This window comes from Carassius auratus, unplaced genomic scaffold (assembly GCF_003368295.1).
Source record: "Carassius auratus strain Wakin unplaced genomic scaffold, ASM336829v1 scaf_tig00002951, whole genome shotgun sequence".
NCBI classification, from domain to species: Eukaryota; Metazoa; Chordata; class Actinopteri; order Cypriniformes; family Cyprinidae; genus Carassius; species Carassius auratus.
In genome coordinates this window covers 334,566-350,063 of record NW_020523497.1, presented here as the reverse complement: position 1 = coordinate 350,063, position 15,498 = coordinate 334,566, and the positions used below count along the sequence as shown (strand labels likewise).

Below are 15,498 nucleotides of genomic sequence, written 5' to 3'. Positions count from 1 at the left end.
TCCTACTTTCTGCTATAGCACATTACCAGACTCCAATAAATAATTAACAATTAATCAAATTAATAAAAACAAGCACCAGAGACCACATATATTCTTCAAAAATGTATTATTTATCAATTTACACAAATATAAATATGATCGAGGTGATTCCAAAACATATATAAAAAAAACAGCAAAGCCTTTCTATATATATATATATTCTACAGTGGAGTACGTTGGAGTAGTGTGAAATCAATCCCTGAGAAGCAATTACATTTATAGCATCTTTTGGGATCACTTTTATGTGCAAGTCCATGCATTGAATTGGAAAGACCCTTTTGATGTTGTGATTTAAAAAAAAATTACAATTAGAATGTGGGATTCACTTCAAATCTCAAATATGTGTATAAAAAAGTATCTGTGAATGACTTATTTTGTTGTTGTTATTGTTGTTTTGCCTAAAAAGTTGACCTTATTTTACAGCAATCCATATTTTCTTATTAAATTGTATGTACAGTATCACTGAAGGTTTCATCACTTAAAACCAATGGGTGTGAAAGCTTCGGCTCAGTATTTAATCATCTCAGCAAGTTCTGCCATTTTGTTCAGTCATCCATTATGGCTCAAACGCATAATATACCAATCACTAGTCTTCATTTAATGCAGAATCCAGAGGCAGTGCTGCTCCGGTGGGTTCTCCAAAGTAACTGAGGAATGCAGATATAATGCACTGCTGTTGCTAAGCTGCCGAGGATGTTCTCGCTCCGGTGCATGTGTTCACCAGGCCTGCAAAGGACACTGCAGCGACAACAGAGAGTAACAATTACACATCATAATGACCAATACGGATATGCACAGTTTATTTTATAGAGAGAAATATCAGTAGCACTTTATTTTACAGTCCTGTTCCTTGTGTACATACTATGTACTTATTACAGTAATTACAATAACTATGTAATAACTAGGTGCTAACCCTGAACCTACCCCTAAACCTAACCCTACCCCATGTAGTTACCTTGTGTGACCAGAACTTTCTTAGATTAATACACTATAATTACATGTTAGTACACCTACTGTAAAATAAAGTGCAACCGAAATATCTGTATAAAAATCTGTCCACCTTATTTTTTTTTCATTTTCTGTGAATGTGCACGACTTTAGATTCATTAGCTGCTGTAGTTAAAAACTAGAAAAACAACAGTGCAGTAAACGGTAAAACTATTTGTGCGAAACACAGTGTTTATGATTACGCTTTATGATTACAAATACCGGTTTGCAATATCAAGCAGCATGACAATAGTTTTTGCACTGCTAAAATAACTGGAAGCGAATGACACCGGAAGCCTCGCGCATTCAAGGCCAAACATGAGCTGGACATGTAGGAAACTGAAGTTTGACCTGCTTGCTGGAGCCCAGGTGTGTGATGGTGCTGGTGTCCATGGTCGTGTATCGAGGTGGATGGGAAAACTGGCCAACTTCTTGTTTGGGAGAGTACACTGAAAAAGACATGCAAAATGAGAGTTTTGCACATCGTTATTCAGAATCACAATATTTTCCGCTGTCGTTAGCAAAGAAGTAATTGTATTTACTGTGTGACTGTGTGAAGGGCTGCTGGGAGATGTGAGCTGTGGTCAGCTGTGTCAGGCTGCTGCTCTGAGGGAACTGCATGGGCTGCAGGGTTGTGAGTCCAGACACGCTGTTGATGACGGGCACACTCTGAGACTGAGGAGACGTCAGACCTAAAAAGATATAAACACTGTTAAAGTCACAACTTGTCAATTCAAAGTGTTCTACAAGAATTAAAATAATAATAATCCTTCATAGACACTTTACTTAATATATTATGTAAATGAGACATATATCAGGATTCTTATAGTTACCTAAAACTAGACTGAATGTTTGCAATTTTTCCCATTTTCCCATTTCTTGTTTCCTCCTGGAGCATCAATGATCATTTAAACCTTTTTTATTAGTTGCATGTCCCTCAGTTGTCCTCAGTGTGATGTGGATCTCAAAATTATAGAGTTACTGGGAAAGGCTAAAATACACAAGAAATGCTGGAAAATCATAGAATTTGTGGGTTTTGTGGGAACTGAAGGGTTTTTCTGAAGAGCAGCGGCAGTTTAACTTTTCAGGGCAAACAAGGGACTCATGAACAATTGCAGAAAAGTTGTGGACAATCCAGGTAACAAAAAAAACATATTAAGAATCAATAATATGTTAACTTTTGGGTGAGGTCGGTTTTATACATTTAACTATCTTTTTTTTTTTTATTAAACTATATTTAAACATTTTTTATGTAAAATATTTTATTCAGTTCAGTACGAAGTAAAAAAACAACAACATGCATTTTGTATGATCCCTCTTATTTAAGGAAACTTAAAAAAAAAGTCTTTAATGACATGTTTGAAAAAGAACTCAAAATAAGTGAACACTTACAGTGGGGCTCAAAAGTTTGGCCACCCCTTGCAGAATATCTGAAAATGTGAATAATTTTCAAAAAATAAGAGAGATCATACTAAATGCATGCTATTTTTTTATTTAGTAAGATATTGTATATAAAAGTTGTTTACATTTAGTCCACAAGACAAAGAAATTGCTCAAATTATTAAAATAACCCCATTCAAAAGGCTCCAGAAGGAAACAAGATGTATTAAGAGCTGGGGGGTGAAAACTTTTGCAATTTGAAGATCAAGGTAAATTGTACTTAATTTGTGTTCCGGGAAACATACAAGTATCTTCTGTTGCTTAAGAAGGGCGAAAATAAATGGAAATAAAAAATATATTTCAACAAAATAAGAAAAATTTGGACATCTTCATCATGTTCAAAAGTTTTCACCCCCAACTCTTAATGCATCTTGTTTCTTTCTGGAGCATAAGTGAACGTTTGAACCTTTTTTAATAGTTGTGTTTGAGTGCCTCAATTGTCCTCAGTGTGAAAAGCTGTATCTCAAAATCATAAAGTCACTGCTGGAAAGGGTTCAAATATGCAAAGAAGCTGGAAAACTGAAGAATCTGCAGGACTTTAAACATTTTTCTGAATAACAGTTCTCAGTTTAACTGTTCAGAACAAACAAGGGACTCATGCACAACCATCACAAAACAGAAAGACAGTCATGGATCATCCAGATAACAGAACAGTATTAAGAATTAAGGGTTCCCAAACTTTGAATGGGGTTATTTTAATAATTTCAGCAATTTTTTTGTCTTGTGGACTAAATATAAACATATTTTTTGTACAATATCTTACTCTTTTATAGTACTAAATAAAAAATAACATGCATTTAGTATGATCTCTCTTATTTTTTTGAAAATTATTCACATTTTCACAGATTCTGCACGGGGTGCCCAAACTTTCGAGCCCCACTGTACAGATACCTCCAAGTTATTGGTATTAATCTGGCACCTGATGCTAATTTTCTTAATTATATGACAAACCCTATTTAACTGGTAGCATTCCACCAATTTTCACTGAGATTGCAAAGATGGTTGGCCACTATGGTGACTGAAAGCCTGGGACAGGAGGCAGTCCACATGAAGGCCAAAAAGATGACCGTTTGTCATTGCAAATCTGTGATTTCTAGAACATTTCAGCTTTACAGTGACACTAATTCATTCAAGTCCCCCAAAAAGGCTGGTTGTCCACATATGACAAATGGACGAGAGGACATGATAATGTGGAGACTCTCAATGGGGAATCGGTTCAACACTGCAGCTGGAATTGCTTGTTAGTTCAGCGCTGATCAGGGTAAGGAGCTGTCTCGGCATGTTAAGGAGAAGTCGGACTGAAAGTGCACTCTGCAGTGACCAATCCTCTCATCAGCAGAAGGAATCAAAAGACTCCCCACTCTCAGAGATGGACGTCTCCAAAATTCTCCTGTCCAATCATCCTACTACTTGTCCACTTGATCCTATCCCCACTCACCTCCTTCAAGCGATCTCTTCTTCAGTCATACCTTCACTTACTCACATTATCAACTCCTCTCTTCAATCTGGAACATTTCCCTTAGCATTCAAGCAGGCTCGGGTAAGCCCACTGCTCAAGAAACCATCTCTAAATCCAGCGCTTCTTGAAAACTACAGACCGGTATCCCTTCTTCCATTCATTGCAAAGACACTTGAGCGGGCTGTGTTCAACCAGCTTTCTATGTTCCTTGGACAGAACAACCTCCTGGACAGCAACCAATCTGGCTTCAAAAGTGGCCACTCAACTGAGACTGCTCTGCTCTCGGTTACTGAAGCCCTGCGACTAGCAAGAGCAGCTTCAAAATCCTCGGTACTCATCTTACTGGACCTGTCTGCTGCTTTTGACACTGTTAATCACCAGATTCTCCTGTCCACCCTCAGAAAGATGGGGATCTCTGGAACTGCTCTCCTGTGGGTTAAGTCCTACCTCTCTGACAGATCCTTCAGTGTGTCTTGGAGGGGTGATGTTTCAAAGTCACACCACCTTGCTACTGGGGTTCCTCAGGGCTCAGTACTTGGACCACTTCTCTTCTCCATCTACATGACATCTTTAGGATCTGTCAATCAGAAGCATGGCTTTTCTTATCACTGCTATGCTGATGACACCCAACTCTACTTCTCATTCCAGCCTGATGACCCGACGGTAGCTGCTCGCATTTCAGCCTGTCTGAGTGACATTTCCCGCTGGATGAATGACCATCACCTTCAGCTTAACCTTACAAAAACTGAACTACTGGTGATTCCAGCTAACCCATTGATTCATCACAACTTCTCTATACAGCTGGGCTCGTCAACCATAACTCCTTCGAGGACAGCCAGAAACCTAGGAGTTGTGATGGATCATCAGTTAAGCTTCACTGACCACATTGCTACAACGACCCGGTCCTGCAGGTTTGCCTTATACAACATTAGGAAGATTAGACCCTTCCTGTCAGAGCAAGCAACCCAACTTCTTGTCCAAGCTCTTGTTCTCTCCAGACTGGACTATTGTAATGCTCTCCTGGCGGGCCTTCCTGCATGTACTGTCAAGCCTCTGCAAATGATCCAGAATGCAGCAGCGAGGGTTGTCTTCAATGAGCCAAAAAAAGCTCATGTTACTCCCCTCCTCATCAGGTTACACTGGCTACCAGTAGCTGCTCGCATCAAATTCAAGGTACTGATGCTTGCCTACAAGACAACCACTGGCACGGCACCAACTTACCTAAACTCACTGGTTAAATCCTATGTGCCCTCCAGAAGCTTGCGCTCTGCAAGTGAACAACGCCTTGTGGTGCCATCCCAAAGAAATTCAAAATCACTCTCACGGACCTTTTCCTGGACTGTGCCCAGCTGGTGGAATGACCTCCCAATCTCAATTCGTACAGCGGAGTCTTTACTCACTTTCAAGAAACATCTAAAGACTCATCTTTTTCGCCTGCACTTAACCTACTAACACCAGTACTTTTCCTCTTCTTGTCTTTTTCATTTAATTAAAAAATAAAAAAAAATAAAAAAAAATAAAAAATTAAATACACCTTGCTATGCGTTCTATACTAGACTAACTGAGACTTGTCATGGCACTTGTATTCTGTTGTTGTTCTCTTGTTGACCTGACTGCTTCTATTGTTCTCATTTGTAAGTCGCTTTGGATAAAAGCGTGTGCTAAATGATTAAATGTAAAATGTAATGTAAATGAATGACCATCACCTTCAGCTTAACCTTACAAAAACTGAACTACTGGTGATTCCAGCTAACCCATTGATTCATCACAACTTCTCTATACAGCTGGGCTCGTCAACCATAACTCCTTCGAGGACAGCCAGAAACCTAGGAGTTGTGATGGATCATCAGTTAAGCTTCACTGACCACATTGCTACAACGACCCGGTCCTGCAGGTTTGCCTTATACAACATTAGGAAGATTAGACCCTTCCTGTCAGAGCAAGCAACCCAACTTCTTGTCCAAGCTCTTGTTCTCTCCAGACTGGACTATTGTAATGCTCTCCTGGCGGGCCTTCCTGCATGTACTGTCAAGCCTCTGCAAATGATCCAGAATGCAGCAGCGAGGGTTGTCTTCAATGAGCCAAAAAAAGCTCATGTTACTCCCCTCCTCATCAGGTTACACTGGCTACCAGTAGCTGCTCGCATCAAATTCAAGGTACTGATGCTTGCCTACAAGACAACCACTGGCACGGCACCAACTTACCTAAACTCACTGGTTAAATCCTATGTGCCCTCCAGAAGCTTGCGCTCTGCAAGTGAACAACGCCTTGTGGTGCCATCCCAAAGAAATTCAAAATCACTCTCACGGACCTTTTCCTGGACTGTGCCCAGCTGGTGGAATGACCTCCCAATCTCAATTCGTACAGCGGAGTCTTTACTCACTTTCAAGAAACATCTAAAGACTCATCTTTTTCGCCTGCACTTAACCTACTAACACCAGTACTTTTCCTCTTCTTGTCTTTTTCATTTAATTAAAAAATAAAAAAAATAAAAAAAAATAAAAAATTAAATACACCTTGCTATGCGTTCTATACTAGACTAACTGAGACTTGTCATGGCACTTGTATTCTGTTGTTGTTCTCTTGTTGACCTGACTGCTTCTATTGTTCTCATTTGTAAGTCGCTTTGGATAAAAGCGTGTGCTAAATGATTAAATGTAAAATGTAATGTAAATGACTATACTTCCCTTTGCTGGAGAGCATGTTGTGTGAAGAGAGAAGAACTGGTCCAATGTTCACTTTAGTAATGAGTGCGAGTTTCATTTATTTGGGTCTAATGGGAAACATTTTGTTTGGTGTCAAACTTGGGAAATACTGAAGCCAAAGTGCGTAAAGATGTCAGTGAAAGCTGGAGGAAGATGTGTCATGATTAGTTGAATGTTTTGTGCTGCAGGAGTTGGGCTTCTTCTACAGCTACGTGGTAGGCTGAATGCAAATATTTATCAGAACCTCCTTCAGCAACATGTGGTTACTTCACTGCAAGCATCTCCCAATCAGTCTGCAATTATCATGCAAGACAATGCCCTCGTCACACTGCAAAATGGGTAAAGCACTTCCTTGAAGCCAAGAACACTGAAATAATGAAAATGCCATCCCTGAGTCCTGATCTAAACCTGACTGAAAATCTCTGGAAAAACCTTGGAGACAAATCTATGGCTAAGAAATCCACTACAGTCACTGAACTGTGGAAGAGACTGGAAGAAAAGTGGACACAACCACACAAGAGCAGTGTGAGAAACTTGTGATATCATGCAACCACAGATATGCTGAAGTCATTCAAAGCCTCTACACTTCCTACTAATTTCTGACAGTTGTAACCCTCCAAAATTTTAGCTGTAATCTTCTTTAGTTGAAATTTTTCAAAATGTAAGTTTTGATATATTTACATCTTCGTGGAACATGATCTTTGCTTAATATCCTAATCGATAATTTTGACATACAATGTTTTTTTGGCTATTGCTAAAAATATACCCCAGTGACTTAAGTTTTGTGGTCCATGGTCATGTGTGTGTGTGTGTGTGTGTGTGTGTATTTGGGAGGGATTCTGTAACTATTTATATGTTGCAATAAAAATAAACCAATAAAAAGGGGCCACAAACTATACAGCATTTTAAGTGCATTATAAATGTTCTTTTTGCGCCTAAACAGTCACATTATAGTTTTCCATTATAATTTGAATCCTTAAACACAGGATGATTTTGATATTGTACATTTAAGACTTATGTGCCTGATGTCTGTTTACTGGATTATGCAAGTGTACAAACATGAACTCAGATGCGTGACCAATGCATGAAAATGTGTTCTTGCGTTACTGTGGTGGTCACACACCTCAGAACTCAAGGGGGCGATAGAGTGACCTTTAAACATCTGTGTCATAAAACCAGACTGTGTGGCTCTAATCATGTTTATTAGATCTAACTAGATCACCAAGATGCACACAAAACTATAACTTCTTCTATCAAAACCTTGTTTATTTGAGAGTCCTAACTAGCACAGCAATAGTGGCTCAACCAAACACAGCTTGGGGGCGGGGCCATCTGTTTGATTGACTAATGGGAGGAGGAGTGTTTGTGGAAATTGTTTGTATTGTTTTTTGAAACACTATTTGATAACTATTTAAAAACAATGGATGAGGAGATTTTGACATTGTAGGATAAGGATAAATTAATATAGTAATCAACTGTTAAAAAAAAAAAAAAAAAAAAGCTTACCATATTACTATGTATTTTGTGAATTTTGGATGCATGGTACATTTGCAAGTAAAAACTATGAATGATTGTATTTACAGTAAAAGAAAAAAAAGAAAAAAAAAACAACATTCCCAGAAGTCCCAGCATGACAGATCACATATGATTATATTTTATATAAATAATGTTACTTCTCATTTTTGTTACATTTCCTGTGATTTACTTAACGTATATTACATCAATTTGGTGTCATGTATGTTACTCTGATTATGTTTTTTTTTTAATGATCCTGTGCATCATATATATGTGAGTATATATGTATTTATGTTTTATGGTTATGATGAACACATGATGACTTATCATATGGCTTTCTGTGTTGCCACTGTTATTACTATAGTGGTTATCAGTGCATTTAACAGTACATAGATAAAAAAAAAAAGATTTTGGTAGTTGGTAGTTTACAGCTGCCTTTTCTTTACTGTAAAATGTAACATGTTTTTTTTACAGTTTACATACCACAGAACTAAAATAATGTTGTATGATATGAAGGAGGAAATAAAATGGTGATACACTCACTTTGAGCTGCCAGGCTCATAATCAGGCTCTGTGCTTGCTGATGATGATGATGATGAGATGAATGAGACAGACTATGAATGTTGGTCAAAGTGCTTACAGGGGGCAAAACTCCACCAGAGACTGAGATCTGGACACACACACACACACACACACACACACACACACACATGCATGCATACACACAATGTAAATACATATAAGATACACAAACACACTGCAAGTTAGATTATGATTCTCTACTCTGGTGCAAAACGTTGTTTTAGACCATGAGTGCGCACTCACATAACATAACAAATGTTTATTGGAGGGGGGGCAATTTCCACCAGCCATAAAAGTGAATAAACGCACTGCCTGCACATGCAAGATCAATGCTCTCTTTGACCTAGTTGAGTCAGATTTCAAATAAAGGCGACTTTATAAATCATGTCTGTAAAATGTACATTGATCTCTGCGACTACATGCTATTTCGGGTTGATAAAAGGTTGGTAGACCCGTACTTGTCAAAGCGTGCACATTGTGACTATACAATAATATGGACACTAAAAACTTTTTTTTTTTGCTTTACCATTTTGGCATCTGTCGATAGCAAGCCATGGCAGGGGTCCAGACTACCCGGAGACACTTGTTGCAATACTGATTGGCTGTTGCCATGGTGATTGATGGTCGTAGAGGAAGTGACTTCACTAGTTCCTTGTTGACTATACCTGAGTTCTGCATTGAAAAACATAAGAAAGGTATATTTTTTAACTGTATTGCTTTGCACATTAAATGCTTTCAAAACAAAAAACGCTAATTCTGTTGTTCTGTCACGCTGAAAACGGCAAGAAAATAAAACTGCTAGTCGCACATACTGACCTGATTCTTTCTATCTTTATTTGACCTAGTTGTGTAGTTGTAAATGCAGCTAAAATGATAAGAGTCTGCAGTCCAAACACGGAAAAAGCCTTTATCAGACCGTCTATTCCTTAAATGCATTCTCATAAACATATCTCAGAACGGATTATGCTAAATGTTGTGCCTTTTCTTGCTCTGGGCAAACAAATACAATCAAAGAGCTTTTGAACAGTTGGAGGTCAGTGACTGCAGCAGAACACACAGGTTGAGCAAACACGCTGTTCTCTGACTCACTCTCTTGACGTAATATTAATCCAATCGCAAACATTCTCCGGAATTTGGTCCATTTCACAGTCTGACAGTTTACAGCTTTTCAACAGAACAGTGTCCTTTTGTAGTTGTCAAACGTTAAGCTAAAGCATTTTGGTTTTATTATATGATAATTTTCAGTTACTGCACGATCCTTATGGGTTTCAAATATTTTTTTCCAACTAGCTATCGATCTTCCGAGGGAGAGAATGTGTGCTGCACACCCTCCCAGACACAAAGCTCGAACCTTGACATGACCCTGGTTTGACCCTAAAGATTTTATGTCTTTCTGTATCACATGTGTCTGCAGGTGCGGCTGTGTGTTTTGTTCACACACTAATGGGACGGAGGAATTCCAATAAAACACACACACACTCTTACCGCATCTGCGACCCTTTTTACACCTGATATTAGCACTCATAGTGGTTAAATACGGCTGGAATTACCAGTAACTAAAAAAAACTATTAAAAACATTTTTGTTAGTTGAGATAAAGCTGCAGTAAAATATAATAAACTGTAAATCTTAGATGACGTATTTAAACAAACAAAAAAATTATAAATATTGTCTTGTCAGTTAACAGAACAGTTAAAGTTAAAGCACTAAAATTAATAGGTGGAAATAAAATTAAAACTGAAATAAAAATAAATTAAACCTATATGGAAAAAATATATATAAAATTGACAAAAATACATATAAAAATGATTAAAAATGAAATTAAAATTATATATAAAAATAAAAGCTATATGACAGTGTTTAAATAATACTTGGTAGGCATCAGATTATCCGAGATATTAATATCAAGTGTAAACAGAGCCTGTGAGGATTTGCACAGCGGTGAATCTTACTTGAATCTGAGCTGCTGTGATGGTGCTGGGTATGTGATGATGGGTGGGACAACAGGGGGTTCATGCTGTGGGTTGGATACGTATCCATAGCCAACTTCTGTCTGAAGGCTTCCTCCTTACGCCGATTAGCAAACCAGTTGTACACACGAACCTCCGTGACCAGGTTAGATCCAAGTCCATGAGCTTTAGAGGGCGACACGCCCCTCTGAACACACTCTGCCCTGAAAGCAACCCAAAAATAAGGTCTTTGCACAGTCCATTTTTATTTGAATGCATTTAAGATATCAAAATTCTATATATATAGTATAAATAAAACTAAATAAATAATTCAAAATCAAAGTGCAAGAGGGTATACAGTAACTTGACAATACATTTATAATATAATACAATAAAATTATAAACATCCCTCTAAAGGCACGAGGCAGAACATTACCTGTTGCATTCCTCTACCAGCGCTTCCCTTTCTTCTTTGCTGGGGTTCTTCTGCCGTTCATAAGCCTGGTAGAGTATCTCCTGCGATGCTGGACCCCATTTGAAGCGGTTTCGTCTCACCCTCTTAGAGCCTGGTTCCCCCTCGTCTCCGATCGGTCCTCCAGAACCTCCCGCTGCCCCCGAACTGTGTCCGGTATTATTGAATTCTGGGAAAAAAAACAGGACCTGATCCTGACTGCCTGAGTCACTGGGGTCAGAGCCCTGAACACGGTCGAACTCTGCGGAAATAAGAGGGGGACACGATTGGGGCAGAGTAAAGCAGAATCATGATAGATAGTGTTTGGATGGGGAAGGTCATAATGGAGGCGCAATTTTGAGAAGGATAAAAATGGATGCATTAATGGGGCTCACATGATACATACTGACCTGGGCAAAAATGAAAGTGTCCTCCATTAATCTAGGCTATTCCGAGTAAGTATTTAACACATATTCCTAATAACGGTCTACACATTTATGAATAAGTACGTCTTACTTTTCTGAGTGCTGTCTGTTCTATACAACCAAATTCTGAGAACCAACGAGATATAATAATGGATAAAATAAAAACATTCACAAAAGAGAGCTGTAATACTGATTTTATGTAGATTTAAATAAATGTGGTGGATGATAATTAATAAAATAATTTATAATAGTGTGCTTTAAATGTAATATAATAAAATATGAAACATAAAATAAATGTGGTGGATAATTTATCAAATAATTTATAATAGTGTACCTTAAATGTAATAAAACATGAAACATGTTTCGCAAATACACACGCACATACATATAATATACAACAAAATATTAAAACCAAATGCAAACAAATAATTAAAAAATAAACAGAGCTTTAAAATAAATAAATGTCACTTGGTATTATATTTTGTTAGTGTATATAATGCAAAGAGATTCATTAATGTTAACCATGGCTAAACATGACTAAACACTTTATAATAAGGTCCCATGAGTTAATGCATTGACTAACATTAACTAACAATGAGCAATACATTTGTTTCAGTATACATTTTGTTTACACTTAATAAAATAGTTACTACAATTACATCTGTTTTGTGAATTCTTAGGTAAATTAAATAATATTAACATATACAATTTTTGTTTAATTTTTATTATGTATTGTTAAATGCTGTAACTAAGAATTAAACAAATAAACTATTAGAATGTAATTTTTCATTTTCATTTTTCATTGTTCTTTCGTGTTTAACTAATGTAGTTAACTAATGGTAACAAATGGAACCGTTCAGTAAAGCGTTCCAAAAACCCTTCTACATACGTTATTTTCTAACAGATGTTGAACATTGTGTTAAGAGGCTGACTTACGTCTTTCGATTTCGCGCTGTTTCTGGACATACCAGGTGTAAAGCGCGGCTCGTTTGGTCGTCTTCATCGGCGTGCCTTTATTCAGGTGTTGCGAAAGGTGAGACTGATTGAGCCCCGTCACGTCCACCACCTCGCGCTGAGGAATATTGTGCTGCTGCATGTAGCCTTTGACAGTGCGCGCGACGCGCCACGGGTCCTCACTGCCAAACACAGCGCACAATGCTATCACGAGCATTCACAAACAACTATGCATTATTTTTATGTTTATGTAATTTGTTCATGTAAAATGCTGCCTGTATGTTTTGAAATATCGAAACGTAAATTTTTTTTACAAACGTATAAAATAGGCTACAATTAATAACTGACATGCAATGGTATAGCTAATTCAAAAATACAAAATAAAAATCCATCCAATATATTACGAAATATTTCAAAAGTATTTAACAATTAACACTGTCCAATTAGTAATAGTAGCCTATTTAAGGTAAAAAAAAAAAAAAAATTACCCTCGACATTTACCCTCGACAGTCATTTGGGACAATGTACAATATAACAATTAGAATAGACATGTTATAATATTATGCGCTATATTTGTAAGCTATATAATTTAAAAATATAAGCCTACCTCAACACGACGACAAATGGCCTAAATAAAACTTTTAATTGAGCTATATTTGTGAAATCAATTTAGACCAGCACTCCACACATTATCCTACGACACGTAAAGCGATCGTGCTCGTTTAAATACGCTTAAACCAAAAAGGAAAATGTCTGCAAATGTTTGTTTGGGGAAATAACCCCTCACATTAGAGAGTGCTCGAGGATGTTGATTTAAGACTATAACTTTGGACAATGAATAACTAGATATCTTTCTCCTCTATTCATACGGCATTGTGTATCTTTCTGTTGATGATTTATAGAAATAAATTAATAACAACTACACGTGGTTTCGTTTTGACTACGTAAATCTTCTTATACTTATAAACAGGAACATTTCGATTTTTGCACATATTTACAAAACGTTAAATAGCCTAATTTAGCTGCTAGGCTAATTCAAACAGTAGGCCTATTAAAATAATAGCTAAGGATAAAAAATAAATAATAATCAAATAATATACTAGGCTAAATCATAATGGTTCTGCAAAATCATATAAATCAAATGTTTTGACATGCAAAAAGTAAAAAAGTTTACAATTCAAACAAATAAATAATAGGATAAAACTGAATAGTTTCAGTGCATTAGATCAAAGTTTACGCAAGGGTTTGTTACAGTGTAATTAACTAAGTTTCTACTTAGAATTAAGGACTAGGCACACTATTTTATTACTTTCTGCTCATTGTTGCGCACTGTTCTTTTTACTGCTACTGAAATAAAAAAATAAAAAAATAACATGCAGGCCTACTGTGCACCATGCTGTCTTGAATTATCTGCATGTAAAATTTTTATAAAACGCCAATTAGTCAGTGAACTGAAAAGTAAAGTAGCCTATCTCTATCTGAATAACTCACGACAGCATGCGGTCAACCTCCGCGCGCTGCTCCGCCGCCTCCTCGGTGTTGAGAGACTGCAGCTCGCGCAGGATCGGCGGCGTGTCGAAGTCATCCCCGTCATCCGAGCCTTCATCACCGGACACTTTCCCCGCTTTCCCCTGCGCGCTGGTCAGAGTCAGGAACACCGGCTTCGAGTCATTGTCGCTGCCGCCGTTGACACTCGCCGGGGACAAGGGTTTTTCCATTTTTATTCCGAATTCAGCAGGACACGGGCATAAATCCTCCAGCGCCTGGACTAGCACATCCTTAGTGACCCCCGAGTCCAACAGCGCGCTCAGGAGCTCCTGCTGAAGCGATGTCAACTTGGACACCATGTCAGTAAACATCAATCCGGTCTTGTTGAAAGTCCTCGCGACTTCGGTAAACAGTCGTGTGAAATTAACTGAAATAAAGTTTTTTTTTTAAGGTCTAGAAAACATGAGAGTAACGCGTCTTTACGCAAAGTTTTGAGGTTGTCCTGAGCACGAGCGCACCTGCTGAAGGAAGTAGTTGTCCGCGTCTGATGGGCGGAGCTGACTTCATGCTCATTGGCTGTTACACCTTATGCAAATGATGTTTACTCATTTATGAATATGCTAATTCGTAGCTAAGGCTTATTCAGGTAAATGTTTAGACTTGATGTGTTTTGATCCCTTTGGAGTAACTTTCTATATTCAGCTACTCTTAAAATGGTGAAACAAATGCTGGAAATTAAGAAAAAATAACTCAATAAATAAATACGGCCTTATAAACATATTATTATTATTATTGTTTATATTATTAATAACATAAAAAAAATGTTTTTATGTTTTGTAATTTAAATAAATACTTTTTAATAGCTTCCTTTCATTTATTTACTTTGTAGCTAAGTCTAAAATTAAGCTTACATTTCTAGCTGTTTTTCACTTGAGAATCAAAGCAGCGCTTATCAGTAGACCCAAAACTGAAATAAAAGATAATGGATTAATTGGTATATTTATTTATTCGTTTTATTGTGTTCCTATAGTGTTTCATGTTTCATCATGTTTAAATTTTTTTGAGGGAAAATCACTTGTTGTAAATCCACACTGCATTTCCATCATTCTCATTCTTTTGTTTTATTTATTTATTTGATTCTGGAAAGAGAAATCACGCCTTTATGGGCAAGAATGTCAGCATATCAGCAGCACATGTGCTAATATTTTTTATAAATAGACTAAATATAATTGCTATATGAAAACATCTGAAATTTGACATCTTTTATGAATTTGATAACAATGTGAGTAATTCACAAGACCAGATCTGCTGCTGGAACAGAATTTTAATGCATGCTGCATTTCAACCTTTCTCACAGATTTTGGGCACTGGTCAGTTCTCAATGATTAACAGCAGTTAATACCAAACTTACAGAAATTACATATTTTTTTCCAGGATGTGAAACTACTGTTGTGAAAGCTGCAGTGGAGTGTGACTGTATCGGATGAATAATTTGTTCGTTTTTT

General features: G+C 37.2%; 1 protein-coding gene across 2 annotated transcripts; it reads right to left on the bottom strand.

Moving 5' to 3' along the window:
• Positions 1-89: 89 nt before the first annotated feature.
• On the bottom strand, positions 90-14,520 carry hnf1bb (HNF1 homeobox Bb). 2 transcript variants are annotated; one of them, XM_026243231.1, is made up of 9 exons: positions 13,997-14,520; positions 12,488-12,687; positions 11,112-11,316; positions 10,679-10,899; positions 9,254-9,399; positions 8,689-8,815; positions 1,569-1,718; positions 1,378-1,475; positions 90-777 (listed from the first exon to the last, which is right to left on the bottom strand). In XM_026243231.1, the coding sequence occupies exons 1-9, from the start codon at positions 14,362-14,364 to the stop codon at positions 757-759; spliced, it is 1,536 nt and encodes a 511-aa protein (XP_026099016.1). In that variant the 5' UTR covers positions 14,365-14,520; the 3' UTR covers positions 90-756. The 2 variants fall into 2 exon arrangements, with proteins under 2 accessions (XP_026099016.1, XP_026099015.1); XM_026243230.1 differs by having other exon boundaries at positions 11,112-11,388; positions 13,997-14,519.
• Between the last annotated feature and the right edge of the window lie 978 nt (positions 14,521-15,498).